General features: G+C 48.6%; 1 protein-coding gene and 1 long non-coding RNA gene across 5 annotated transcripts in view; one reads left to right on the top strand and one right to left on the bottom strand.

The window, feature by feature from the left end:
• The window catches only part of LOC141585333 (uncharacterized), a 102,090-nt gene extending 75,639 nt beyond the window's left edge, over window positions 1–26,451 (top strand). For both annotated transcript variants that reach the window (XR_012518728.1, XR_012518729.1), the window contains 2 exons: window positions 11,059–11,141; window positions 22,319–26,451. This is a non-coding gene — a long non-coding RNA (uncharacterized LOC141585333). The remainder of the gene's footprint in view (window positions 1–11,058; window positions 11,142–22,318) is intronic.
• KIF9 (kinesin family member 9) overlaps window positions 1–27,796 on the bottom strand; it is a 54,094-nt gene that overhangs the window by 10,102 nt on the left and 16,196 nt on the right. For all 3 annotated transcript variants that reach the window (XM_003926281.4, XM_074403961.1, XM_074403962.1), the window contains 13 exons: window positions 26,391–26,538; window positions 24,549–24,613; window positions 20,710–20,787; window positions 12,456–12,524; window positions 11,818–11,922; window positions 10,643–10,698; window positions 9,864–9,954; window positions 9,243–9,376; window positions 7,496–7,690; window positions 5,171–5,385; window positions 988–1,164; window positions 586–701; window positions 82–186 (listed from right to left, as the gene is read on the bottom strand). In XM_003926281.4, the coding sequence (XP_003926330.1) occupies window positions 82–186; window positions 586–701; window positions 988–1,164; window positions 5,171–5,385; window positions 7,496–7,690; window positions 9,243–9,376; window positions 9,864–9,954; window positions 10,643–10,698; window positions 11,818–11,922; window positions 12,456–12,524; window positions 20,710–20,787; window positions 24,549–24,613; window positions 26,391–26,538 (1,554 nt within the window). The remainder of the gene's footprint in view (window positions 1–81; window positions 187–585; window positions 702–987; window positions 1,165–5,170; window positions 5,386–7,495; window positions 7,691–9,242; window positions 9,377–9,863; window positions 9,955–10,642; window positions 10,699–11,817; window positions 11,923–12,455; window positions 12,525–20,709; window positions 20,788–24,548; window positions 24,614–26,390; window positions 26,539–27,796) is intronic.

The raw sequence follows: 27,796 nt of genomic DNA, 5'->3' as shown, positions 1-27,796 counted from the left end.
TGAAGTAAGTATTATGATCCTGGGTTTGTAATAAGGTCACTGAGGCCCCCATCCTCCTGGAGACATAGGCCTCAGAGTTACCTTCTGCTCTGTCTTGACTTTGGCGTTGTAGAAGGAGATGGAATCAGGGCCCTCAGGAAGCACCCTCTGCTGCAGCTGGCTGAATTTGTCCTGGTCATCTTCTCCCTGGGGGAGGACAGTCCCTTTAGCATGGCATTGTCAGGATACACCCTGGTAGGGCCCATGGTGGGCACCAGGGTTGTCCCTTGCTGGGCTTGTGCTGCCCCCCACCAGGGCATCTCACAACCCTCCAGCCCCCATCTGTCAGTATCCCCACAGACAACCTGTAACTGCTGCCTGAACAGGATGAACTGCTTTAGAAACATGGCAGTAGCAAGAGTGGTATTTTCCCTCATCCTTTGGTAACTGAGGAGAGAGCTATGCCTGCTCACCTGCCTGGGTTGGCTGTGGAAAGGCTGGGAGCGCCACACACACTGCCATGTTTGTGGCCAGAACAGAGTTCAAGGAGCACTGTCCATGCCCCATGCTCAACCACTGCCATGCCCCTGCCCTTGTGCTGCTCACCAGAGACACAATCCTGTTCATAGGGACCATGCCTGGCCGGATGCTGCCGCCTGGCTTCAGTGCCATCTGTATGTCCTCAGGGATGACAAAGGACTCATTGTACCAGATGTCAAATTCTACAAGGAGGCAAGGAGACAGAACTGAGGAAGCTGGTAAGGGCTGTGTGATCTCATCTGTCTTATACCTGTTACAGGCCCACCAACTGCTCACTTCCTAGTCTCGCCCTGTCCCCATCTCCATCTCTGGCCCTCACACTCCTGGGAACCAAACATCTAAAGCCCCTGCCCAGCCCCTGCCTCTGCCAGAGAGAAACTCTGAGGGCACTTCCAGAACTCAGGCTGTGGCCTTGCCCTGAGCCTCTCTGTACCTCAGGTGGCCAGCCAACCTTCCCAACTGTCACACCCATAAGCAGGCGGTGGCGACACTGATCCACTAGGTGCTGGCAGTACTGAATCTCAGCCCTGAGGTCACGCAGGTCCTGGTACTCGCTGCGGTACTGCTTCTTGAGGTCTTTGAGCTTCAGGATCAGCAGGAATTCCTCCTCATCGATGATCATCAGCCCTTTGTTTTCATACTCGCCTGCAAGGTGATGGAAGAGGTCAGGAAATGAGGAAGTGTCCACCTGGGGTTGGGGGAGGAAGGCATTCCAGAGAGTGGGCACAAAGCTGACAAATCATGAAGATGGGAGACCACAGGCAGGACTAGGCCATGGCAAGGAGATGGGCAAAGGACAAGAAGGCCAGGCTTCCAGGGCATGTCTCACACAGAGGGGAGCTCAGCTCAGTGGGGCCACACTGGCATTTTAGGACAAACAGGAGGGAAGGGCAGGGGAAGGTGCGGAAGGCTCATGCTCCATGCTTATTTTATTTAAAATTCTATTAGCCAAAGATATTTAGTAAGCAACCCAAGTATACAAATGTCTATTTTTCTTGTAAATTACATCTACAAATAGCCTTCACTGCTAGTACTACAAGGCACTTGGGCAAGGCTCCTTAGTAATAACAGCAGATATTCAAATTGTCCCTTGCTGATTTCCACATCCAGCAGCTACTTTTTTTTTTTTTTCCTCTTTTTGAGATAGAGTCTTGCTTTGCTGCCCAGGCTAGAGTGCACTGGCACAATCTCAGCTCACTGCAACCTCCGCCTCCCAGTTCAGGCGATTCTCCTGCCTCAGCCTCCTGCGTAGCTGAGATTACAGGCGTGTGCCACAATGCCCAGCTAATTTTTGTATTTTTAGTAGAGATGGGGTTTCACCATGTTGGCCCGGCTAATCTCAAACTCCTAACCTCAGGTGATCTGCCCACCTTGGCCTCCCGAAGTGCTAGGACTACAGGCATGAGCCAACATGCACAGCTCACCAGCTACCTTCTTGTTAGAGATGATTAGACATCTATATCATGTTGAGTGGCTGTCAAAGGACTCCAGGGACAAGGGTCGGCGCTATTAGTCTCTGTGCATGTATCTTCTAAGGTCTGTCAGTTCAGTGACAGTTGTTGGGTTAAGACAAAATAATACAGTGTGCAAAGCCATTCATCCTACTCTCCACTGCCCACAGCACCTGAAAGCTTAGCAAAGGCATCACATCAACTCCCATCCCCAAGTAGGGAGCAAGTGTGTTCTGGTGTGACTTGAGCTGTGTGGCTGGGGTGCATGAGGCAGACCCCAGGTGCTAGAGGAAAGTGTTAGCACTTCTACTGATGTTTATTGAGAAAAAGTAAGACACATTAAAAGTCACAATGCCATTAATGGAAAAGCAAGTGTCTTGACTCTGGGATCTGGGATCTGCAGTGGGGGCTGGGAGTCACCCTCACCAGGTATCTCACCTTCAATGCAAAGCAATCTGCTGTGGTCTCTATGCTGTGGGAGGTCCCTGATGTGATTATCTGAATAAGCCACAATCCTTTACAGAGTAGAGTTTTTACAGTACTCTGCTGAGATGGGAAGTGACTGTGAACATCTTTTGTTCTACTCAGAGGATCTCTGATTATCTCCAGGGAAAAAAAAGAGTTGCATTTATATTTTACATTTTTACATTTTTCTTTTGTTTCTTTTTCTTTTATTACTGGCCTCAAGTGATCCTCCTACTTCAGCCTCTCAAATAGGTGTGATTACAAGCATGTGCCTTGCACTTTTGCATTTTTCTTTTACAAAAGACTAATGTTTCAAATATATTGACCTTTCTGGGTCAACAAGGGGCCATCAATCATAAGGTATCTAGTAGACTGACTGATTGATTGATTGATTGATTTGGCAGGGCCTCACTCTGTCACCCACACTGAAATGCAATGGCATGAGCATGGCTCCACTGCAGCCTCAACCTTCTGGGCTCAGGTAATCCTTTCACTGTGCCTCCCAAGTAACTGAGACTATAGGTATGCGCCACCATGCCCAGCTAATTTTTGTATTTGTAGTAGAGATGGGGTTTCACCAGTTGGTCTGGCTGGTCTCAAACTCCTGACCTCGTGATCCAACTGCCTTAGCCTCCCAAAGTGCTGGGATTATAGGTGTGAGCCACCACGCCCGGCCAGAAGATATATTTAAAAACAAATTTACTTGATCTGTTCAAGTACATTCAATAAAATAAAGGTATTTTAGTAATATTTTAATAATCATTGGAAAAATAACTACTTTTAGGGGACAGAACAAAAATGGTTTTTTTTGATACTGATAGATAAAATTTTAAATATTAAAAAAAAATTTTATGTCTTCCTCATCTCATCCTTTGAAAATGTCCACTTTCAGGTATATTTAGGAGTAAATGATATGCCAGCATAGCATGCCTATATTTTATCTCAAATATGTAATAAAGGGCTGTATGTTGAAAGAAAGTTTGAGCAGAGAGGACAAAGAAATGTGTGTTTGTCCCATAAGACCTTCACTATGTTCTCTCCCTGTCGTTCTGGATAGGAGTCCGTCTACAGCCACCGTCACTGGCTCCAGCTTCCCAGACCTGTGGAGGGCTTTGCCCTCAGGAATAGCATGTCATAATTGGTCTGTGAGGTGTGATAAGAATGGTCCCTGGCCGGGCATGGTGGCTCACACCTGTAATCCCAGCACTTTGGGAGGCCAAGGCGGGAGGATCACCTGAGGTTGGGAGTTTGAGACCAGCCTGACCAACATGGAGAAACCCCATCTCTACTAAAAATTCAAAAATTAGCTGGGCACAGTGGTGCATGCCTGTAATCCCACCTACTCAGGAGGCTGAGGCAGGAGAATTGCTTGAATCTGGGAGGCAGAGGGTGCGGTGAGCCGAGATCATATCATTGCACTCTAGCCTGGGCAACAAGAGCAAAACTCCATCTCAAAAAAAAAAAAAAAAAAAAAAAATAGAGTGGCCCCAAGAATCAGAAAACAAAGTTGCCCTCTGAGAATCAATTTTTTAATTTTTTTTTCCAGGACAGTCTTGGTCTTTCACCCAGGCTGTAGTGCAACGGTGCAATCTTGCCTCACGGCAACCTCTGCCTCCTGGGTTCAAGCAATTCTTGTGCCTCAGCCTCCCAAGAAGCTGGGATTACACATGTGTACCACCACACCCTGCTCCTTTGAGAAAACAAATGAGTAAAATGAACCCCCTGTGAGATGATCCATCTGACTTGCAGGAATAAACTAGGTGACATCTAGAGATCACTCATGAAAGCTGGCCTGGAACAGGGTTGTGATTTAGCAAGGGAAAGCCCAGTAGCCTATGGTGTTTCCTATCTAGAAGAAGACAATAAGACTGAGCCAGGAATGTGAAGAACAGTGTGGCCTCTGAACCACCTGCCCCAGAGTTGGAATGGTCACTCATCAAAATGCAGGTCCTGGGCTCTGCTCCTTATCTCCTGAGTCAGAACCACTGGCTGAGGGGCTAGGAATCTGCACCTGATCAGCCCTCCCAGATAAGTTGTCTGAACAGGCAAGCTTGATGGGCCTTGGCCCTTAGTGCTGTGGGCAGTACATGCCACTGGGACAGGGACACTGGGTCAGAGTAACCAGGTGTGCACTCTCCCCACACTGGGGTCCTTTGTTCTTTGAGCCTGGAGCACTCCCTGCCACCTGCCGTAGGAGACAAGACACTGACAGACCAGCACAGGTGTCAGGGATTCGGCATAGGGAATGGCCTTACTGATAGTGAGTCCCTTGGCTCTCTGGCATCCACATTCTTGTTCCCTTCCTTGGTTTTTCATAGTCCCTACCAGCAGCCCCACCTCGATCTAACCACCTGGGGCAGTGAGGAAATGACACCAGGACCCACGGACCTTGTAGAAGTCAACAGCTACCCATCATCTCCCAGGGATACCTCTGCAGGACCAAGGGCCTGTTTCACCGTGGACAGTAGCACACATCAGGTGGAAGGCCCAGCAGCTAGGTCTGAGATAATGCAACAATGAGGGACCCATAGGCAGAGGCTGGCTGACAGGGAAGGACCCTGTGGCTCTCAGGAGCTAACCACAGCTAAGTGATCTGACCCATGGGTCGAGGCCACACTCCAGCACCCCCGCTGCCCCCCTCCCATCTCAGTCCTCCAGTGCCCACGGCTGTCCTGCTTCAAGCAGCATGACTCTGAGACCTCAAAGCTCCCTAGCCATCTTTTCATCACATTTACCTTGCTTCTCCCGTAGTGACTTCTGGAAATTCAGGGCCTCCTTGGTCACATCAATCTCCTGCTTGATGGCATTGATGCGCTGTGTGGTCTCGCTGGCCCTTTTCCTCCGTTCGTTCAAGATGGATTTGTTTTCTTTGAAAATGCGGTTGATCTCACTACCTCGCTCATTCTTAAACTCCTCAAAGGCCACTGGTTTGGAGGGTGGGGTGTCGGGCCTGGAGACACAAGGGTGAGGCCAAGGAGGATAAATGAGGTGGCTGCCTTAGGGCCACCAGGCACTTCATCTTTCTTCCCTGGGGCTTCTGTGGGCAGGAGGCAGAAGTGCTAGAGACCACTGACCCCAGACAGGAGCTATACTGTGTAGGAATCACTCCCCCCTCTTTGATTTACTCAGCACATGTACAAGGACACATGCCCATGGCAGAAAAAGGAAGGAAAGCAAGGAAAAGTATAAGAAACAAACAAGAAAAAAACCACCTACTACCTATTGACAACCATACAATGGCATACGGTGGTGTATCTCCTTCTGGATTTCTTTTATAAGCATATATATGTATCTGTATATATATAGATATATATTTTTGGAGACCGGGTCCTGCTCTGTTGCCCAGGCTGGGATTCATTGGCTTGATCATAGCTCACTGCAGCCTTGAGCTCCTGGGCTCAAGCAGTTCTCCCACCTCAGCCTCCTGAGTAGCTTGAACTACAGACATGTGCTCCCATACTCAGCTTGATTTTTTGTAGAGATGGAGTCCCACTATGTTGCCAGGCTGGTCTCCAACTTCTGGATTTAAGCAATCTTTTTGCCTTGGCTAACCAAAGTGCTGGGATTACAGGCATGAGCCACCGGTCCTGGCCTCTTTGATATACTTTTGAATGGTTGAGGCCATGCAATATGTTTAATTTTACATCTTCCTTTTTTTGAGTGTAAGGTGAAGTGTTGGGGCAAGGGAAAGCAGACTGATGTGGGCAACTTTGAAATACATAAAAAAATAACATGGAGGGATAGAAGGATAGAGGCATAATGAAACAAGCAGAGTAACATGTAAATTGTAGAACTGGGAGGATGCTTGGTGCACAGGTGTTTGCTGTACAATTATCTCAACTCCTCTGAATGTTTAGAAATGTTCAGAGGCTGAAATTCTTCATGTACAACCCAATGGCGGAGAACAATTCACTTAGTGCCCTTTCCCTAGTATTGGTTACTGAAGATGTTTCAAAAATGTATAATTATGCTTTTTAAATAAGTGATGAAATAAGTGTCCGTGGTATAGATCATGTTTTACATCTCTATTTCCTTAGGATAGATCCTTAAAAACTCATCAGGGAGAGGGGCTGAGTGATTCAAGAAAAGGGAAGAGGTTATATTCTTTCATACATTAAAAATGTTTAATCTTGGGCCGGGCGCGGTGGCTCATGCCTGTAATCCCAGCACTTTGGGAGGCCGAGACGGGTGGATCACGAGGTCAAGAGATCGAGACCATCCTAGCCAACATGGTGAAACCCCGTCTCTACTAAAAATACAAAAATTAGCTGGGCATGGTAGTGTATGCCTGTGATCCCAGCTACTCAGGAGGCTGAGGCAGGAGAATTGCCTGAACCCAGGAGGCGGATGTTGCGGTGAGCCGAGTTGGCGCCATTGCACTCCAGCCTGGGTAACAAGAGTGAAACTCCGTCTCAAAAAAAAAAAAAAAAAAAAAAAAAAAGTTTAATCTTTTGAATGCAGTACTTGTACAAAAGATACGTAACTTTATTTAAATAATTGCTAACTGGAGGGTCTAAAATGATTCCATATTTAATTGTGCATCTTGCATCTTGGATGACTCCTGAGGTTAGATCATTTTGCAGGTGCATAAGTCATCATGTTTCTTCTTTGGGGACTGTGCTCTTAGTCTTTACCTATTATTCCTTTTTTTTTCTTTTTCTTTTTCTTTTTTTTAAGACAGAGTCTTGCTCTGTCACTCAGGCTGGAGTGCAGTGGTGTGATCTCAGCTCACTGCAACCTCTGCCTCTTGGGTTCCAGCGATTCTCCTGCCTCAGCCTCCCAAGTAGCTGGGACTACAGGCATGCACCACCACGCCCAGCTAATTTTTCCGTATTTTTAGTAGGGACAGGGTTTCATGTTGGTCAGGCTGGTCTCAAACTCCTGACCTCAAATGATCTGCTTACCTTGGCCTCCCAAAGTGCTAAGATTATAGGCATGAGCCACCACACCTGGCCTATTTCTTATTTTATTTCTCTTCTATCTGCAGGCACTCTTTACATGTTGAGGATCACATACTGGTTTTGTTCGATCTGGTGCAGAAGCTAACATTAGCTGATTACCTAATTGGGCGTAATTCCTCCTTGGGGGAGTCCGAGGGAGGGGGCTCAATGCTGGAGGTTTCCCGGTCCCGCAAAAGCATGTCTTTGACATCCCCATCCTTGGAGGATGGGACCAACTGGGTCTTGGAGGTGGAAACCATATCCAAGTCCTTGGCACTCACAGGGCTGCTGGCACCTTCCTTTTTTGCTGAGGAGCTGGAAAGAGAAGGCAGGAAAGCCCCAGGGTTCAGTCATGGGCAGTGAGGTATCTCAGATGCCAGGATGAATGACCTTTCTCAGCACTTACTACACTGGGAGCCCACCCCACTTAGCTCCTGTTTTGTTCATATTCCCAGGTAAAAGCGCAAATAGTGTGATGCTAAGCCGAGCAGATGTGGAGAAAGAAGATGGCAGTTTTCTCCCTTTTATCAGAACAAGGAGCCCTCAGTGGTCTTGGCAGGAGACGCTTGGGAAAAATTGAGTACAATATCCATGGATGGAAAGTGTATGGACCTGTGGATGGGCCACAGGTTCTCAGGAACCACCACGGCTGCTGAGGTCTGAGTCATCTGAGCATCCTGGGGAAGGACTGGCAGAGCCCCACACAGGGTGGGTCTGTCTGTGGACCAACGGTAAAGCAGGATGGCTCTGCCCTGCTGTGCTTACTGGTCCACACCCTGTTCTCCACACCAGCTCCCAGAAAAGTAGCTGTCCTCCCTGCCAAAGCAATGGTGCTTGCTGCCTTTCTCCCAGGAGAGGCACATCTGAGGACCAAACTGGCAGGAGGATGCCCATGGCTCTTCCCAAAGGCCTAAGGATAATCCGTTTCTTCCTCTTTGCTCCTTTTTGCAGCAACTGTGGCTCAGGGGACTAAGCCTCAACCCACTGACTACTGCACTGATTATCTGGCAGCAGAACAGAGAGGGCTGGGGTGTGAATTTACTCATGAAGAGGCAGGAGGAGGCCAGGGACACCGGCATCCTCTGCCGCCTGATTCTCAGCCTGCGTGTAACAGTTTTCTACAATCACCTCTGGCCCATGTGCAGGAACTAGGCTCACTTACTCATCCTCACAACAACCCCAATGAGTTGGATGCTATTATTATTATTCCCATTTTGGAGATGCAGAAACAGGCACAGAGCGGTTCTCATGCCTCACATGAGGTGACCCCTTGGGTGTGAGAAGTGCAGAGCAGGGAGGGGAGCCCGAGTGTCAACTCCGAAGCCTGTGCTCTTACCTATCACTACACAGGACCCTGGGAGAGTAGGCTCACTAAGTGAACCTAAGTGCCCTTCTCACCTTGCACATACAAACCAGTCTTGCCTGAAAGGTGAACTGGGGTTTTAGGTGACCTGAGTGCCAGTCAGTGGGAGGACCCTGGTGAAGTGAGGGGTGGGGGTACCACATAAAGTGCCAGAGAGCATGGGCTTTGGAGAGCTGGTCCAGCTTCTTGCTGCCATTCTACTACTCATTGGTGGTATGGCCTTGGTGAGTGACTTCCCCTCTCTAAGCCTCTGTTTCCTCATCAGTATAATGAAGACATTAACTCCCACCTCACCAAGTTGATGTGAGGAGAGGTGATTCTTGTGGGGTTCCAAACCAGCCCCAGCCTGGGCCCCACAGACTTACTAGAATTGGTAGGAGTGGCGTCCATTGCACCAACCCAGTAGCTGAGACACCAGGGGGAAGGTGGGAACAGCACACGCTCTCCCATTCACCCACCAAAGAGGGCCAGCTGCCGAGGAGGCGGAGTGGCAAAGTCCCTCACCTGAGCGGCTCTTTGGATGTCTTCTTGGACTTGGCTTTCTTTCCGGATTTGGTAGAGAAAGGGGCGACTCCGAGTCCAAAGCTTTGTCCTTCAGGCTCACCCACTAGGTGGCCATCAACATCCACAAGCCCTGCCTGCGTAGAGAGGCCAGCCAAAGTCCGTGAGTTAGATTAAGGTTTGGGCCCCTTGGGGGCCCATGTTTATATGGCTCAAGGCTCAGAGTAGACATGTTCACCGTACACACCAAGGTTTGGCTGCTGCTCATGCCAGCCTCAGGCTGTCCCCAGTAGAGCAGTCCTTGAGCACCCTGCCAAATGTCCACTTTCTACATGCACCCCCTCACCAGTATAGTGATTCCATACTCTGGGTATCTTAAGGCTTATCTCCAACCTAATTCCAGGAATTTGCTTTGATATTATTATCCATGTCTCTACCTTATGGAAATTATTTGTAATTCAAAAGTGGTTTATTCTTATACAGGTCACCTGTGCTCATTCTGGTGTTACCTTTATCTGTTGCAATCCTAGCTCTGGTTTAATGCATGATACTTGCTGGCTTTGCAAAGGTCTGAGGTTGGAAAATCTGAGCTGAATGCTGTTGGCAAGAGACAACTATGCTTACCTTCTGGACAGCAGAAATGGCTGCAAAGTCATTCTTGTCAATAAGGGTGTACTTCCTGCGCAGAGTGGACTCCACTTCCTGTTCCTGTTGGCTTGGGAGACAGCATGAGAGAACAGCTTGTACATGGGGCCATGCTGAATCCACTGGGGCAAGAACCAAGTACTGGGGTTAAAAGTCATATGGGCAAGGTCCCTTGTGTGGGGCCACACCTTCATCATGAACCAGACTAGACAAAAGGACAAAGGACTCATTTCCCTCTGCCCCAATGCATACACCCATCATCTACCCCCAAACCCACGGGGGCCACCTTATGCCATGTGTGTCTGCTGCAAGATGACACTTGATAAGGACTGTAAGCTTCACTTGGGACCATGTGGGGTTCTGTCTTAGGTTCTGTCTCTAAGAGACCCCTTGGAATCATGTGACCAGCTTTTGTAATACCACCTTTTGTGAGCGTAAGCTGCTTAGACTATGGGTATGTTTGCACCCAAATAAACCACAAATGCCTCCTGAGGTGGGGGTGTGTGTGGCAATATTCACAAGGTGAATATTGACAATGCCCTGTTCTGCGCACACTCAGAGCTAACACTCCATAAACACCTCCTGTCCAATTAATAAACTCACTGAATATTCACCAGGGATCCAGGCATGCCCCAATGACTGATTTGCTCTTCATCCACAAGCAAGAAGGGGGTACCCTTGGAGGCAAGTGCCCAGACCACAGGAGATAAAAATGGCGGCCTAATTGTAGGAGTGAGGCAGGGGTGGGGGTCTCTTACCTCAGAACCACGCGGAACTGGTTGAACACCTCCTTGATCTGTCTAAGGTTGATTATCTGGAGGGAAGAGAGCAAGGCAGAGGCTAGACCAAGAGCACCTAGAGAGAGCAGGCTGCATCTATGTTAGTAGAGAAATCAAGACTGCTTGGCTGACCCCCGGACCATCTGTCTGGAGAAGACGACACCTGCACACAGCCTCTCAGCAAAGTGGCAGCCAAGCCCTCCTCCAGAGCAGAGAAACACCTGATTAATCATTTTAAAACTGTGTATTTGCTGAGGCTATAAAAACCACCTCTTCTAAGTGGAGACCTCTATAAAATGAAAATGATTCTCTACCTTGAAAATACTTTCTAAAGTTTTTTATTGTTTTTTGTTTTAATAAAATTTATTTCCTCACCTTTCTCTTACTTCCAAAAGGTCCTACCTGCTGTCTTTGGATGGAGCCCATATATGGATCTGTCTGCGTGAGCACAGACACACACACATGCGGCTGGAGGAAGGTAACCGTCTTTCCCCGGCCCTAAAGCCCACAGCATTCCCCTTGATCAGGGTTAATTTGGGACTGCCTCTCCTGTGAAGGCCAGAAGAGTTCATCCTTAGTTGTCCCAGGCCCACCTCTCGGAGCTGCCCACAGTAACAGCCAGGGAGTCTGCCCCATGTCTCCAAGAAGAGGGGTTTGATGGACTGTACTATGAAAACAGGATGCAGCCTTCCCCCTGAGGGCCCTTCCTTGTGGGGCTCTGTTTCTCCGTCCTTGGCCTACTTCAACATGGGTCCTGCAGTCTACCTTGTAGACAGCCAGCATGACCACCATCCTTTCTCAGCTTCATTCTGCAGGCACAGTCAAGCACCCCAGGTGCAGCAGCTCAGTAAATCACAGCTCCGTATCCCTCCCCAATGGGTAGGTGAGGCCACTAAAGTACATGAGGTTGAGCATTTTGCCAAGGTCACTTAGCAAAGAGGCAGCTGAACTGGGGTTCAATCCCAGCTCTAGGGCTTGTGCTTGTGCCCCTGAGATGTGCTGAAGGGTCCCTGACATCAAGAGTCCAGCATCACCCTCCATCCACTGTACCCATTCATGTGAGGTTCTGAGGCCAGTATAGCATGTGTTGGGCTGTGCTCAGGACAGGGAGGCCCAAGCTGGCTAAGCATAGTGGTCACAGCAGGGTTCCTTACGTCGATCTCATCCAGCGTCCCCTCCAGGTACCTCCGCACCTGAGAGTTGATCTCAGCAATCTGGATTTCATCCATTGGGTCATAGGTCACAAAGGTGCGGTTGGTCTTGAAGAAGGATAAAGAACATGTGGATAAGTAACAAGAACCTGAGCCCACGCAGGAGTGACAGGAGCTGTTCTGAGAGCCAAAGTAGGGAGGCTGGGCATAGTCCCTGGCTGCCCAAGCTGGCTCGTTCCCTTCATCATTGGCTCCTGGCAGACAGCCTGACACACAGGCCAGGTGCTTGGGTCAGAGAAGGATAACGGGGTCGGGGAGGAAAGGAAAGGCCCTCAGACATGGGGCCTGCTACTCTAGAAAGTGACTCTGCTGGCTGAGTCCCAGCAGACTCTGCACCATGAGAATCATGAGGAGCTGGAGGCATGTGCTTCCTCTGCCTGGAGGCCACTCAGGACCATTGGAGGACTCTGTCCCAACTCCCTGCCCTCATGGCCCCTTGCTGCTGCCCCTTTCCTGCCACTCAGCCTGCCCCGCCCCTGCCACTGGCCTTGACCCATCATACTGTCTGCCCTTAGCCCCAGTCCCTCTAGTCGCCCCTGTGCCAGCACCTCTGCCTTCCTCCCTTGCCTCTTGCCCCTTACCAGGCTGTCATGGATGGCCAGTTCCTGCTTGAGCAGTGCTAGTTCCTTCTCCAGGTTCTTGACCATTCTCTGCCGGGAAACATGGTGGGGTAGGGGCCAACAGGAAGGGTTGTCAAAGAAGCTATCCTGTCTCTTTCGTACCAAGAGCACAAATCCTCATTCTGTGCCCAGACATCCCGGCCATTCCTGGATCCACAGGCTATGCTTTCAGCTTCTGGCCATTCCCTCCCCACTGATGACTCTTACCCAGCTGGTGTGAGTTTAGGGAGCTGAGGAAGAGTGCAGTGAGTTCTCGGAGAACCTAAACAGTCCCTTGGCCTTTGCTGCTTCCAGCAGAAGAGACAGCACAAGCCACAGGGCCACCTCAAACCCTAACTCCCAGGGGCCCCAGGGCCATTATTCTGGTAGAGGATAACGGTCCTTTTGGTGCAGCCTACAGACTCCAGAATGCTTTTCTTTTCTTTTCTTTTCTTTTTTTTTTTTTTTTTTTTTTTGAGAGGGAGTTTCGCTCTTGTCACCGAGGCTGGAATGCAATGGCGCAGTCTCAGCTCACTGCAACCTCTGCCTCCTGGGTTCAAGAGATTCTCCTGCCTTGGCCTCCTGAATAGCTGGGGTTACAAATGCCTACCACCACACCAGGCTAATTTTTGTACTTTTAGTAGACACAGGGTTTCACTATGTTGGCCAGGCTGGTATCGAACTCCAGACCTCAGGTGATCCACCTGCCTCAGCCTCCCAGAGTGCTGGGATTACAGGCGTGAGCCACCGCACCTGGCCCCAGAATTCTTTTTAGAAACAGGCTCTCACTCTGTCCTCCAGGCTGGAGTGCAGTGGCACTATCATGGCTCACTGCAGCCTCAACCTCCTGGGCTCAAGCAATCCTCTCACCTCAGCCTCCTGAGCAGACCATACTACTGTACACACTGCCTTGCCCAGTTAATTTTTGTAGAGACAGGGGTCTCACCATGTTGTCCATGCTAGTATCAAACTCCTGGGCCCAGGCAATCCTCTTGCCTCAGGTTCCCAAAGGGCTGGGATTACAGATGTGAGCCGCTGGGCCTGGCCTCCACAATGGTTTCTATGCATGGTTATAACGCTCATCCTTTTACCCTCATCCTCACCAACCACTGCATGAACATGTCACCACTCCCCAGTGATAATCATGTATTTCACCTCTATTTTTTTTTTTCTTTTTTTGAGATGGGGTCTTACTCTGTAACCCAGGCTGGATTAAAATGGTGTGATCTTAGCTCATTGCAACCTCCACCTCATGGGTTAATGTGATTCTCCTGCCTCAGCTCCCTGAGTAGTAAGGACTACAGGACAGGACATACCACCATGTCCAGCTAATTTTTGTATTTTTTAGTAGAGACAGGGTTTCGCCATGTTGGCCAGGCTGGTCTTGAACTCCTGATCTCAGGTGATCCACTCGCCTCACCTTCCCAAAGTGCTGGGATTACAGGTGTGAGCCACCATGCCCAACCTCACCTCTAATTTTTTGCTGCTTACAAACAATGCTGCAAGAAAATTTTTGTACTCGTGTATTTATATCCTTATAGACTTCTGCAGAATAACACAGTGATCTATGAGGCTTTTTGAGACCTGCCCCCATTACCTCTTTTCTGCTTCTCTCCCCTGGTACACGATAACCACTTCCACAAGTTGGTATGCTCCTGCCTCTGCACTGCCTGTCCTCTGCACTGCCTGTCCTCTGCCCTGGGATGTTCTTCGCCTAGGTATTTCCAGGACTCATTCACAGCCAGGCACAGTGGCCCATGCCTAGAATCCCAGCACTTTGTGAGGCTGAGGTGGGTGGATCACCTGAGGTCAGGAGTTTGAGACCAGCCTGAACAATATGGTGAAACCCATCTCTATTAAAAATACAAAAATTAGCTAGGCATGGCAGCATGCACCTGTAGTCCTAGCTACTCGGGAGGCTGAGGAAGGAGAATCACTTGAACCTGGGAGGCGGAGATTGCAGTGAGCTGAGATTGTGCCACTGCACTCCAGCCTGGGTGACAGAATGAGACTCCATCTCAAAAAAGAAAAAAAAAAAAAAGACTCATTCACTTACCTCCTTAAAATCTTTGTTCAAAAGCTCCTAAATTAGGTGCACCACAAATACTCTTTAAAATTGTAATTCTGGCCAGGTGTGGTGGCTCACACCTGTAATCTCAGCATTTAGGGAGGCCGAGGCAGGTGCATCACCTGAAGTCAGGAGTTTGAGACCGGCCTGGCAAAACCTATCTCTACCAAAAATACAAACATTAGCCAGGCGTGGTGGCAGGCGCTTGTAATCCCAGCTACTAGGGAGGCTGAGACAGAAGAATCACTTGAACCTGGGAGGCGGAGGTTGCAGTGAGCCGAGATCATGCCACTCCACTCCAGCCTGAGTGATAAAGTGAGACCCCCATCTCAAAAAAAAAAAAAAAAAAAAAAAGTAATTCCTGCCTACCCCTGCAACATGCTTTAAAAATCTCTAATGGGCAGGGTGCAGTGGCTCGCACCTGTAATCTCAGCACTTTGGGAGGCCAAGGCGGGCAGATCACAAGGTCAGGAGTTCAAGACCAGCCTGGCCACTATGGTGAAATCCCATCTCTACTAAAAATACAAAAAAATTAGCCAGGCATGGTGGTACTTGCCTGTAATCCCAGCTACTTGGGAGGTTGAGGCAGGATAATTGCTTGAACCTGGGAGGCGGAGGTTGCAGTGAGCCGAGATCGCACCACTGCACTGCAGTCTGGGCAACAGAGAGACTCCATCTCAAAAAATAAATAAATAAAATAAGTAACAAAAATTAAAATCTTCAATGTTTTTTCATAGCACATTTTGCCTTTTAATATACTCTAGATTAGTGCTGTCTGATATAATTTTCTGTAATGACTGAAATGTTCCATATTTGTGCTGCCCAGTATGGTAATGACGAACCACATACAACTACTGAAAACTTGAAATGTGGCTAGGGTGCTTGAAGAAGTAATTCTAATTTTAATTAATTTAAACAGCCACATTTGACTAGCAGTTACTGTCTTAAACAGCGAAGCTTTAAAACTTACCTATTTATTGTTATTATTTTTATGTATCTCCCCTACTCCCAAGAGACTGCAAGGTCAGAGATTTGTGTTTCTGTTCATGCAGTCAGATACCCCAAGAGCTTTAAAAAGTGTCTGGCACATAGTAAGCACTCCATAGATTTTAGGTAAGTAAATAAATGATACATTTTGAGGAGAAGAATTGCTAAGTCATTTTATATTTGATAGATACTATCTGACTGTCTTCCCTAAAAGAGGTACAAGGAACTTCAAGCTGAGAACCCTTGCTATGAACAGTAAGACTTCCTTTAGTTGTCATAAAAGGGCCACTGGAGGTAGCCCCTGACACCTGGATCCTGGGACTGGTGACCAAAACTATGACCAGTCCCCCGCCCCACTGGCCCTCTCCCAGACCAAAGGCCTGTCATACTCTAACTTTCATCTAACCAGGTCACCTGGGCACCAAGGCCCATCTGCCCTCACATAGCAAGGGTCAGCAGAACCCTTGGTATCTTGATGGCTCTGTGGCAATTCAGGCACAAAGCCTGGAACACAAGGCATGTGACCAGTGTCCAGATCCTGGATCTGCCCCTCTGGGAAGCCCCAAGCAGGTCTCCTTCAGGGGTGAGCTTCCTGTGGGATCAAATGGGGAGGCTTGGTAGCCAGTCCCACCTGTCCACATATCTCTCCTTCTCCCAGCTCTAGAAAATATATCATGGCCCAGCTATAGAAAGTTTGAGTCGTCAAGGGCCTCCAGCTTGATGACTGTTCAGGGAGGCACAGCAGAGCCAAACTTTTATGTCTGGGCCAATCAGAAGGTGATACAGGAAGCTGGGCACAGTGGCTCATGCCTGTAATCCCAGCACTTTAGGAGGCCCAGGCAGGCAGATCACTTGAGGTCAGGAGTTCAAGACTAGCCTGGCCAACATGGTGAAACCCATTTCTACTAAAAATACAACAACAACAAAAAAAAAAGCCAGGCGCAGTGGCACATGCCTGTAATCCCAGCTACTCAGGAGACTGAGGCAGGAGAATCGCTTGAACCTGGAAGGTGGAGGTTGCAGTGAGCCAAGATTGTGCCACTGCACTCCAGCCTGGGCGACAGTGAGACCCTGTCACAAAAACAACAACAACAGAAACAGGGGCATTTTTTAGATAGAAAAAATGCTTTGGAAACAGCACAGACCCGTGTAAGTTTCCTAACAGGCATTTTCATCATAAATGTAATGAGGATAATTCAGAGAGTTCTGCGTAAGCTGCACAACAGGCTGTGGGGAAGCTCTTGGCTCAGGCAGTTTTCTGACTTTCATCCCACCACAGCTTGCCAGGGTATCTTCTCTTGGCAGAGTGGGGTATGCTAAGTTTCTCTCTGCTGTCTGTTTATGCCTGAGGCTTACAGCCCTTTACATCACTTCACAGAATCACAGACTGACAGAGTGGGTGGATCACTGGAGGTCATCAGGCCAACCTCCTTGTTCACGACCTTGAGGCTGAGAGGGTCAGAGCAACTTGCCACAGAGAGCTCGTGGTAGAGGTGGATTAGGAACCCAGTATTCTGCCTTATAGCCAGCCTTGCCCACCAAAGAAATCCTGAAGAAGCAATTCCACCCCCTTGAAAACAGGTATCAATGCCAAAGACAGTGCTGAAAATGACCTGAGAATACTGGCTACAGTCTAGGAAAGGCAGCAACCAAAATAATTTTTCCACTTCTCTCTCAAGAACTCATGTTTGTAAAGAAAAATGTTGGACAGAAAGATTATAAACACATTCACACTGGATGATACAGAGGCTCACTTGGCTGTCCAGGACCAACCGTGCAGATCTTAGAACAGAAATTACATGAAAGAGCATGATCCTCCAATTTCACCAGGCATGGTGGCTCATACCTGTAATCCTAGCACTTTGGGAGGCTGAGGCAAGAGGATCCCCCAAGTCCAGGAGCTCAAGACCATCCTGGGCAACATAGGGCGACCCTGTCGCTACAGAAAAAAAAAAAATTAGTCAGGTGTGGTGGCTCAGGCCTGTGGTCCCAGCTACTTGGGAGGCTGAGGTTGGAGAATTGCTTGAGCTGAGGCAGTTGAGGCTACAGCAAGCTATGACTGCACCACTGCACTTCAGCCTGAGTGACAAAGCAAGACCTTGTCAAAAAAATAAAAATAAAAATAGGGGCATGAAAAACATTAGAGACAGGTGCAACATCCACCCAGCCAGGTTCACAGGTAGCAGTGTTGATAATCCTGAGCTAAGGGAAAAGAAGGCCAGGTGAGGTGGCTCACACTTGCAATCCCACCACTTTGGGAGGCTGAGGTAGGCGGATCATGAGGTCAGGAGTTGGAGAGTAGCCAACACAGTGAAACCCCGTCTCTACTAAAAATACAAAAACTAGCTGGGCATGGTGGCAGGTGCCTGTAATCCCAGCTATTCAGGAGGCTGAGGCAGGAGAATCTCCTAAACCCAGGAGGTGGAGGTTGCAGTGAGCTGAGATCGTGCCACTGCACTCCAGCCTGGGTGACAGAGTGAGACTCTGTCTCAAAAATGAACAAAAGAAAAAGAAGAGATAAGAAAAGCTTCAAGAATACAGAGAAGCATACAAAATAATGCCATTAAACCTGAACAAAGCACCCCAAAATGTGACTTCAACAGCATGCTGTCATACTGGCCTCAGGGTTCGTTTTTTTGTTTTTTTGTTTTTGAGACAGAGTCTTGCTCTGTTGCCCAGGCTGGAGTGCAGTGGCATGATCTTGGCTCATTGCAACCTCTGCCTCCCAGGCTCAAGCAGTTCTCATGCCTCAGCCTCCCAAGCAGCTGGAATTACATGTGTGTACCACCACACCTGGCAAATTTTTATACTTTTTAGTAGAGACATGGTTTCTCCGTGTTCTCCAGGCTGGTCTCAAACTCCTGGCCTCAAGCAATCTGCCCGCCTCGGCCTCCTAAAGTGCTGGGATTACAGGCATGAGCCACTATGCTCGACCCAGGGACTTTTTTTTTTTAATAAGTAAAACATTTCAGATAAATGTGAAGCTTCTGTATGCCACACTCCAAATCCACTCCCTTCCCATCCCAAAAGGAACCTCTGGCCTCAGTCTGGGTGTTTTCATGCCATGCATTTTTTCTTTTACTGCACACACTTATATCAGCATCTCCGCATGTTTTTATATGTAGTGTAAATAACAGAGGCTGTCATTTGGGCCACTTCAGGCCTCTAGTTTTTTTCTCATTTGAGATATATCCATGCTGGTAGCTCTAGCTCTGGCTCCCTCATCCCACAACTCATTTAGCTACTCTTCTGTTAAAGGATATTGATTATGTTCCTAATTTTTCACTATTATAATAAGTACTATAAAGAGTCACTGTTTAATCACTATTACAATAAGTCTATGAAGAGACTTACGGACTCTATAGACGAATGGCGCTCACAGTGCCTGTTGTAATAGTGACTTCTATAGTCTCTCACCCATGTAAGAATGTCTCTAGACTATATACACCTAGAAGCAACACTGCTGATGGAGGAGGAGTGCTGACCGATATCCATTGAACATTTACCCCATGACAGCACTATGCTGAGAGGTTTCTCCACATTATCTCATTCTTCATAAGATCTCTTTGAGCATGGATTCTGTTATCTACCCAATTTACAAATGAAGAAACTGAGACTTAGAAAGCATAGGTATTTTGGCCAGGCTTGGTGACTCATGTCTGTAATCCCAGCACTTTGGGAGGCCAAGGCGGGTGGATCACCTGAGGTCAGAAGTTTGAGACCAGCCTGGCCAACATGGTGAAACCCTGTCTCTAATAAATACACAAAAATTAGCTAGGTGTGGTGGTGGGTGCTTGAAGTCCCAGCTACTCAGGAGGATGAGGCAAGAGAATGGTTTTAGCCCCAGAGGTGGAGGCTGCAGTGAGCTGAGATTGTACCACTGCACTCCAGCCTGGGCGACAGAGCAAGACTCTGTCTCAAAGAACAAAAAAACAAATATTAGCTGGGCATGGTGGCACATGCCTGTAATCCCAGTTACTCAGGAGGCTGAGGCAGGAGAAGCACTTGAATCCAGGAGGCAGAGGTTGCAGTCAGCTGAGATCGCACCACTGCACTCCAGCTCGGGTGACACAGGGAGACTCTGTCTAAAAAAAAAAAAAACTCTAGGTATTTTGCTGAGACTATATACAGCTAATGGAGGAAAGAGCAGAGTGCTAAACCCAGGGGAGCCCAATCCAGCTGCCATGGCCTTCACTAGGATGCCAGTGGTTCTCAAAGTGTGGCCCCAAGAGAGCAGGTATCGGTGTCATAAAAGGGCCTAAAAACTTACTAGAAATGGGGTAGAAGCCGACCTTAAGATGAAAATTTTTAAAAAGAAAAGAAAAAAAAAATGGGAATCAGAAACTTTCAGAATCACTGGGAATTAATCTAGTGATCTGTGGTTCCACATCAGCCAGGCGATTCTGATGCCTTCTCACGTGAGAACAGCTGCTCCAAGATCCACTCCCTCCCCAATCTCCAAACCATGGGTTTGTTCCACAGAGCCACAGGGACGGTCATTTTCCTTCAGGACTTAGAATCTGAAACGTGCAACTGGCTTGTCAATCTTAGGGCTTGCAAATCCTCCTTTCTCTGTGAGCTATGATTCCATACGCATCTTAGAGGAAAGCCAAATTCACAATAAATGTGCTTTCACTATACAGATGTTGCCAGAATGCTCTCCAAAGTGGTTGTATCAATTACACTTTGACCAGAAGTGGACAAGAGTTTCCATTTCTTCACATTCTCATCATCATTCTAGTTTTTGCTAAGTTGAGGGTAGAATTCCACTGAGGTTTTAATTTGTATTTCCCTGGTTAATGGTGATGCTGAGCACCCCCTCTGACTGGCCAGCTCTGTTCTGTAGTGACATAGCCAGGTGATTCTGAAAGATGGTCCACACCACTTTAGCCCTTAGCTCTAAGGAAATCTCATGGAGAAGCCTACAGCACCCAGAGTTCCCAGAGCCCCACATGTGAACTTGTTGGTGGCCTGACCTTGCCCTTTCACCCCATGTCAGCCGCTAAAGGTCTCCAGGGACTCTGAAGACTCTGGCCAGTCCAGAGGTGGAAAGGGACTGACCCAGGGCTGCATGGAGATCTTTGGTTGAGGTAGGAGGGGAAGCCAGGCTTGTGTGACCCAAGTAGCGAACCCCATACACCTTCCCCACAGTAGGACAACTGCCCATGATCCCTGCTGTACCTCAGCATCATACTTTTCATTGATGGCAGGCTCAGTGGTGACTAGCTTCATCCTGCTGGCAAATCTCAGTGAAGACAGCTGAAAAACAGACCAGGTAGACGTCAGATGGCTCGCCACTAAAGTGGGGCTCCAAGAGACCGGCCTTCTCAGAGACCCTGCCTGCCCTTTCCTGGCTCCTCAGGCTCCCTTGTCAACCCACCCATGTTGGTTCCCTTCCCCTGGAGGACATTGGTGAAAAGGGTTCTTGGGTATGAGGTACCATGAGAAGAGCAGGAAGCTGACAGAGGGCACATATGGCAGGCTGGTCCTCGTCATGTAAACTATGAGGATACGTACTGGTCTATTTCTTCATCCAAACCTGACCATCTTCTACCTCTAGGCCTCTGCTCAGGCAACCCCTGTCTGGAGTACCCTTTTCTGTCCTCCTATGCTGTCTGCCTTCCCACGTTCCACTCCCTTTTCAAGGCTCAGCTGAAAACCAGCTTCCTTCTTGAAGCCCTCCTGGTTTTCCTTCACCTGAAAGGTCTCTGCTCCTTCCACAAACAGTGTTTTGCCTCCTCCATGCAGTTTTCAGGGTCTAGATCAGCTATGTCCAACAGAGATATAATGCAAACTACAAAGGTAAGTCATCTATGTAATTTTACATTTTCTAGTAATCATATAGGAAAAGTAAGTAGATGAAAATAATATTAATATCTTTTATTTAAATTTTAACCCAGGATATCCAAAACATTATGCTTTGTTTGTTTGCGGGGTTTTTTGTTTGTTTTGTTTTACTTTTTTGAGACAGGATCTTGCTCTGTCATCCAGGTTGGAGTACAATGCCACAATCATAGCTCACTGCAGCCTCAACCTTCTGGGCTCAGGCAATCCTCCCACCTCAGCCTCCTGAATAGCTGGGACTACAGGTGTGCGCCACTGTACCTGGCCCCAAAATATTATAATTTCAACATGTAATCAACATTTAAAAATTACTGAGAAATTGGCCAGGCACAGTGGCTCCTGCCTGTAATCCCAGCACTGTGGGAGGCTGAGGCAAGTGGACCACCTGAGGTAGGGAGTTCAAGACCAGCCTGACCAACATAGAGAAATGCCACCTCTACTAAAAATACAAAATTAGCCAGGTGTGGTGGAGCAGGTCTGTAATTGCAGCTACTTGGGAGGCTGAGGCAGGAAAATCATTTGAACCCGGGAGGTGGAGGTTGCGGTAAGCCGAGATCGCGCTACTGCGGATGCTAGCTGAGGGGTGGAGGGCTCCTCCTTGGCAATGAGGAACAGCCAGTGTCCTCAGGAGGCAGGCCCAGAGATTCCAGCCTCAGACCATCCTGGGCTGCCTCATATCTCAATGAATGATCCTGAAATGAGGAAGCAGGCTAGGAGTAGGGATGGCTTGCCCCTAAGTGGCCCAGAGGAAAGACTGAAAGGGCTCTTCCTTGGGCAGTCTACTCTGGTGGCTCCGAGCACAGCCACTGACCACTTGCATGGCCATTGACAGATCTCACAACTTCTCTGTCAGGTGAGGGGAGAGCTGCCTTGATAAGGTGTATAATGTGCTCTGTTTAGAGCTGGCTCACAGTGAGCCCTCAGGAAGGCATCTCTGTCATTACAGGTGGTGTCACTTCTGCACAGGGCCAAGTCAGACTCTCCTGCTCCAAGCACAGCCGTGAGTACAGCCATGACCCATCACTGTGGTTACTCACACACACATGTACAGTGTCACTGCATAAAGCAACACAATCCATAATGAGAACTGTTTTAAAGTTTCAACACATATGGAGAAGAGAATCATTAGCTTCCATATCCCCAATATACCTTTGTCCCAAACCCCTGAGACCCTCCAACAGTTCCTCTTGGCTCTGTGGGTTCAGTCCTGGGCAGAGACCCCAGCTGGTATGGGTACAAGCCCTTGAGATTGCAGGTACCAGGAAAGTAGCTTCCTGACCTATAAGCATCACAGGAGGTAAAGGGAGATAAAGAGCTTCTGCTATCTTGGAGGACATCTTTCTTATAACATGTTTGGTTTTTTTTTTTTCTTTTGAGATGGAGTCTTGCTCTGTCACCCAGGCTGGAGTTCAGTGGTCCAATCTCGGCTCACTGCAACCTCCGCCTCCAGGGTTCAAGCAATTCTCCTGCCTCAGCCTTCCGAGTAGCTGGGATTACAGGCACTTACCACCATGCCCTGCTAATTTTTGTATTTTTAGTAGAGACGGGGTTTCACCATGTTGGCCAGGCTGGTCTCAAACTCTTGACCTCAAGGAGTGATTCACCCACCTTGGCCTCCCAAAATGCTGGGATTACAGGCATGAGCCATTGCACCTGGCCTCAACTATGCTTTTTTAATCCCATGAGACCAAGAGGTTCCAGAAGCCTTCCTCTGGGGATGCTGCCTCGCACGTCAGCTGGAGCTCTTCAGCCCTGCCTCCCAAGTCCCAGGGTGCTGGATGTTCGACAGGAGCACTCTTCTTGGAAGCTGGGACAGTCCCTAATGCACACAGCTGGGAGACCCTGCAGGCATGTATTGCCCTGAAGTATCTTTGGAAAAAACCTGTTTCACCTAAGTGGATTCTCCAGGTGACTGAAGCTTGCCCTAAACATCCACACTTGAAAAGTAAAATGTCTAATGATAGCTTTCCTGATCTGTCTTACTTATGATGGGTGGCACTTCAGAGGAAAGCTGGGAAAGCCCCAAGCTTAAGGTGCTCAGCTGTGTGGACTCACCTGTGTCACTGGGCTAGACCTTTATTCCTGCCTCTAATTCTCACAAGCTTCTCCCTTCACTAGGCCACCATCCTGCCACATGGATAATCTCCCTGAGTAATCTCACCTCTGGCCACAGCTTTCCCCTACTCAAACCCTGTGACAGCTCCAGCCACCTGTGGAAGAGCCAAGGCCTCAGCCGGGCCACCAGGGCCCATTCGGCCCCTGAGATTTCTTTCCTTCTTCCTGAGACCCTTAAACCCCCACAGTAGTCAGATCTTCCTGGTGTGGATCACATCTTCAGTCCCACTGTTACCTCTGCCAGGAGTACCTCTGCTCATCCTACTGCCAACCCTTTAACCCCAGCCAGCTCAGTGCCCAACTCCAGCTTAAGGAAAAGTTCCCCTTCACCCCCATCCTGGCCTCCTCTGAAGGTCTCCTCTCTCTGGACCTCATATCACTTAGGACTATGGCTTCTCTCTCTTTCTGGGTTGAGGATGCTAAGCCCCAAGGCCATCTACGACTAATTTCAGCTCCAGCTTAAGGAAAAGTTCCCCTTCACCCCCATCCTGGCCTCCTCTGAAGGTCTCCTCTCTCTGGACCTCATATCACTTAGGACTATGGCTTCTCTCTCTTTCTGGGTTGAGGATGCTAAGCCCCAAGGCCATCTACGACTAATTTCTTCCAGGCTATTCCTCCTTAACACGGTGCACATGGCAGGTGCTTAATATCATCTGCCCATACTGGCCTTATAGCCACAGCCTGGAACCCTGTGGGGGTTTCAAGATGTTTAAATGTGTATGATTACAAAGAACACGTGACCAATGATCCTTCTCAATCCCAATTCCAGGAGCAGCACCCCAGGAAACGTGGTCCTTGTCTCCACAAAGCTGGCTCTCAGCCTCTCTCCTCGCATAGTCCCCCACACTGAGCCCACCTCCTGCCTGGCCCTCTTCCTCCACACAGCTCAGTGCTTGGTGTGTGGCTCCTGGCTCTGGGCCCCCTCAGCAACTGTGGCTCAGACTCAAGCCTAGATCCTTTCACTCTTGAGTCTATGGTCACTGTGCCAGCTTAGCCAGGCTTACCCTGCCCTGGCACCCATGAGGAGGGATTCCAACGTTTCATTGACTGTCTTTACATACCGTTTCCTCCAACTGGGCAGCTTCTCCATAGATGTTTGTCACGAGGACCATATTGCAGTTTCCCCCTGCAGAAAGCAAGACACAAAAGGGACTGTGAACCATGTGGTTTTTCTGCTCCAAAGGAGCTGGTGGGGTCTGTTATACACTGAATGTTTTTTGTTTTTTTGAAACAGGGTCTCACTATGTCACCCAGGCTGGAGTGCAGTGACATAATTATAGCTCACTGCAGCCTCAATCTCCTGGGCTCAAGCAATCCTCTTGCCTCAGCCTCCCAAGTAGCTGGGACTACAGGTGCACGCCACCACACCTGGCTAATTTTTTTTATTTTTAGTAGAGACAAGGTTTTGCTATGTTGCCCAGGCTGGTCTTGAACTCCTGGCCTCAAGCAATCCTCCTGCCTCAGCCTCCCAAAATGCTGGGATTACAGGTGTGTGCCACCACACCTGGCCAGGACTGAATGTTTTTGTCCTTACGAAATTCGTATGTTGAAGTCAGAACCCCCGATGTGATGGTATTTGGTTGTGAAGACTCTGGAAGGGGAAGGTAATTTAGTTTAGTTAAAGTCATGAGGGTGGGGCCCCCATGATGGGGTTAGCGTCCTTATAAGAAAAGAGACCAGGGCCCTCTCTTTTTTTCCATGTGAGGATACAGCAAGAAGGTGGCCATCTGCAAGCCAGGAAGAAGGCCCTCACTAGGCATTAAATCTGCTGGCACTTGGCTCTTGAACTTTCCAGTCTCCAGAACCATGTGAAATAAATGCCTACTGTTTAAGCCACTTAGTTTATGGTCTTTCTTTCTTTCTTCTTTCTTTCTTTCTTTTTCTTTCTTTCTTTCTTTCCCTTCCTTTCTTCCTTCCCTCCCTCCCTCCTTCCTTCCTTCTTTCTTTCTTTCTCTTTTTCTTTCGAAACAGAGTTCTGCTCTTGTTGACCAGGCTGGAGTACAATGGCACAATCTTGGCTCATTGCAATCTCTGCCCCCTGGGTTCAAGCGATTCTCCTGCCTCAGTCTCCCGAGTAGCTGGGATTACAGGCATGTGCCACCATGCCTGGCTAATTTTGTATTTTTAGTACAGGTGGGGTTTCTCCATGTTGTTCAGACTGGTCTCGAACTGCTAACCTCAGGTGATCCACCCCCCTCAGCCTCCCAAAGTGCTGGGATTACAGGTATGAGCCACTGTGCCTGGCAGTTTATGGTATTTTCTTATAGCAGCCTGAACTGAGACAGGGTCAGAGAGGACATACACATCTGTGAGGCTGGGAGGTAAGGGGAAGACAGAAAGAGGCCACCAGATGTATCTAAAAGAGGATCCAGGAGAAAACAGCAGAGGAGAGATGATACAGGGCAGGGAGGGGTAGGGCAGGAGAGGAAGGTGTGAGTCGGAGCTTTGCTAAGGGTGGCACTCAGATAACCATCAGACACTAGTGACTGCATTGTCAGGCTCAACACAAAGGCCTAGCGCCATGGGGATGATAAGACACAGCCCCTGCTGCTCTGTCCAGAAGGTGGTAGGGGAAAGGAAGACACCATGGGAGACAGGCCCTCACCCCAAGTCTTCAGGCTGTGAAAGATTCTGCCAGCTGTCCCCTTGGGACAAGGGGAAAAGAGGTTTCCCAGGACAGGTAAAAGCTAAGGAAGGTTGTGAGGAGTGAATAGCATGGTGTGTTCTGGGCGCGGGGCTTGATTCTGCCTTTCCAGGTGTCTGAAGTCACTGCGAATGTGCTGCAGATGAATCCATGCCACCAGGAGGGAGCAATTTTATTATTGTCAGTGGCAGATGTGCCAAACCTGTTCCTTCCCAAAGACATAGACCCTCCTCCCTGGGCAGCAACTGTACCCCCTCACCTAATGAGTCCTTCAGAGAATGAGTGAGCTTGCACTGCCGAAAGGGGATATGGTCCCGCTTCTGGTCCCCGAGGGCAATGATGGCCTGCTCCAGGAACGACAGCGATTTGTTGATGTAGGTGGCTTCCTTCAGGACTCGGCCCTCAGACTACAAAGCAAAGGTCAGTTCTACTTTGGATGGAATAAAGTAAGTGCCCCACTAAGAATAGCAGTCTTTGGCTGGACACAGTGGCTCACACCTGTAATCCCAGCACTCTGGGAGGCTGAGGTGGGCGGATCACCTGAGGTCGGGAGTTCAAGACCAGCCTGACCAACATGGAGAAACCCCATCTCTACTAAAACTACAAAATTAGCCAGGTGTGGTGGCGCATGCCTGTAATCTCAGCTACTTGGGAGACTGAGGTAGCAGAATCACTTGAACTTAAGAGGAGGAGGTTGTGGTGAGCTGATATTGTGCCATTGCACTCCAGCCTGGGCAACAAGAGCAAAACTCCATGTCAAAACACAACAACAAAACCAGAATAGCAGTATTCCTGGTCTGGAGAAGTGCTATAAGTCTGTAGTCAGGTCACAGCCTCCTTCCCAGAACCAGGGTCCTCCCTCAGTGTCGGGATTATATTCCATCTTGGGCTAATAGTGGTAATACCAAAACTCATAAATACTCATGCGAATGTGAATGTTTCCATGAACATTCATATGGATAGTCACTCAATATTCACACTAACATGAATATGCACTGGAATATTTGTCCAGATACTTAAAGAATCCTGTGAATATTCACACACTCATGAATGCACATACAAATGCGCATCTGAACACTCGTGTTAATACTTGTGCTAATACACTCATACAAATATTTATTTGAAATAACCATGCAAATCCTCATATGAATACTCTTATTCATTCACAAAGAAGCCAGATGTAGTGGCTCACGGCTGTGATCCCAGCACTGTGGGAGGCCGAAGCAGGAGGATTGCTTGAGCCCAGGAGTTAAGCCTTGGCAACGTAGCAAGACCCCATCTCTACAAAAAAAATTAAAAATTAGCCCATCATGGTGGTACACACCTGTGGTCTCAGATACTTGGGAGGCTGAAGTGGGAGGATCACTTGAGCCTGGGAGGTCAAGGCTTCAGTGAACCGTGTTTACACTACTGTACCCCAGCCTGGGAGACAGAGCAAGACTGTCTCAAAATAACAACAACAAATACACACACGGAGGAGAAATGTTATACTAGCAAGGAACATTTACTGAGCACTGAGTGCCAGGCACTTTGCTAAGAATATAGAGGGCACTATCTCATTTAATGTTTACAAAAGTCCTCTGAGGTAGGAACTGCCCCTTGGTAACAGCTGTTCTACCTTCGCCAATCCTGCCCATCCAGCAAGTCCACATTTCCCACTTGGCC

This window comes from Saimiri boliviensis, chromosome 8, assembly GCF_048565385.1.
Source record: "Saimiri boliviensis isolate mSaiBol1 chromosome 8, mSaiBol1.pri, whole genome shotgun sequence".
Taxonomy (NCBI): Eukaryota; Metazoa; Chordata; class Mammalia; order Primates; family Cebidae; genus Saimiri; species Saimiri boliviensis.
This window is presented reverse-complemented; position numbering and strand designations above follow the sequence as displayed.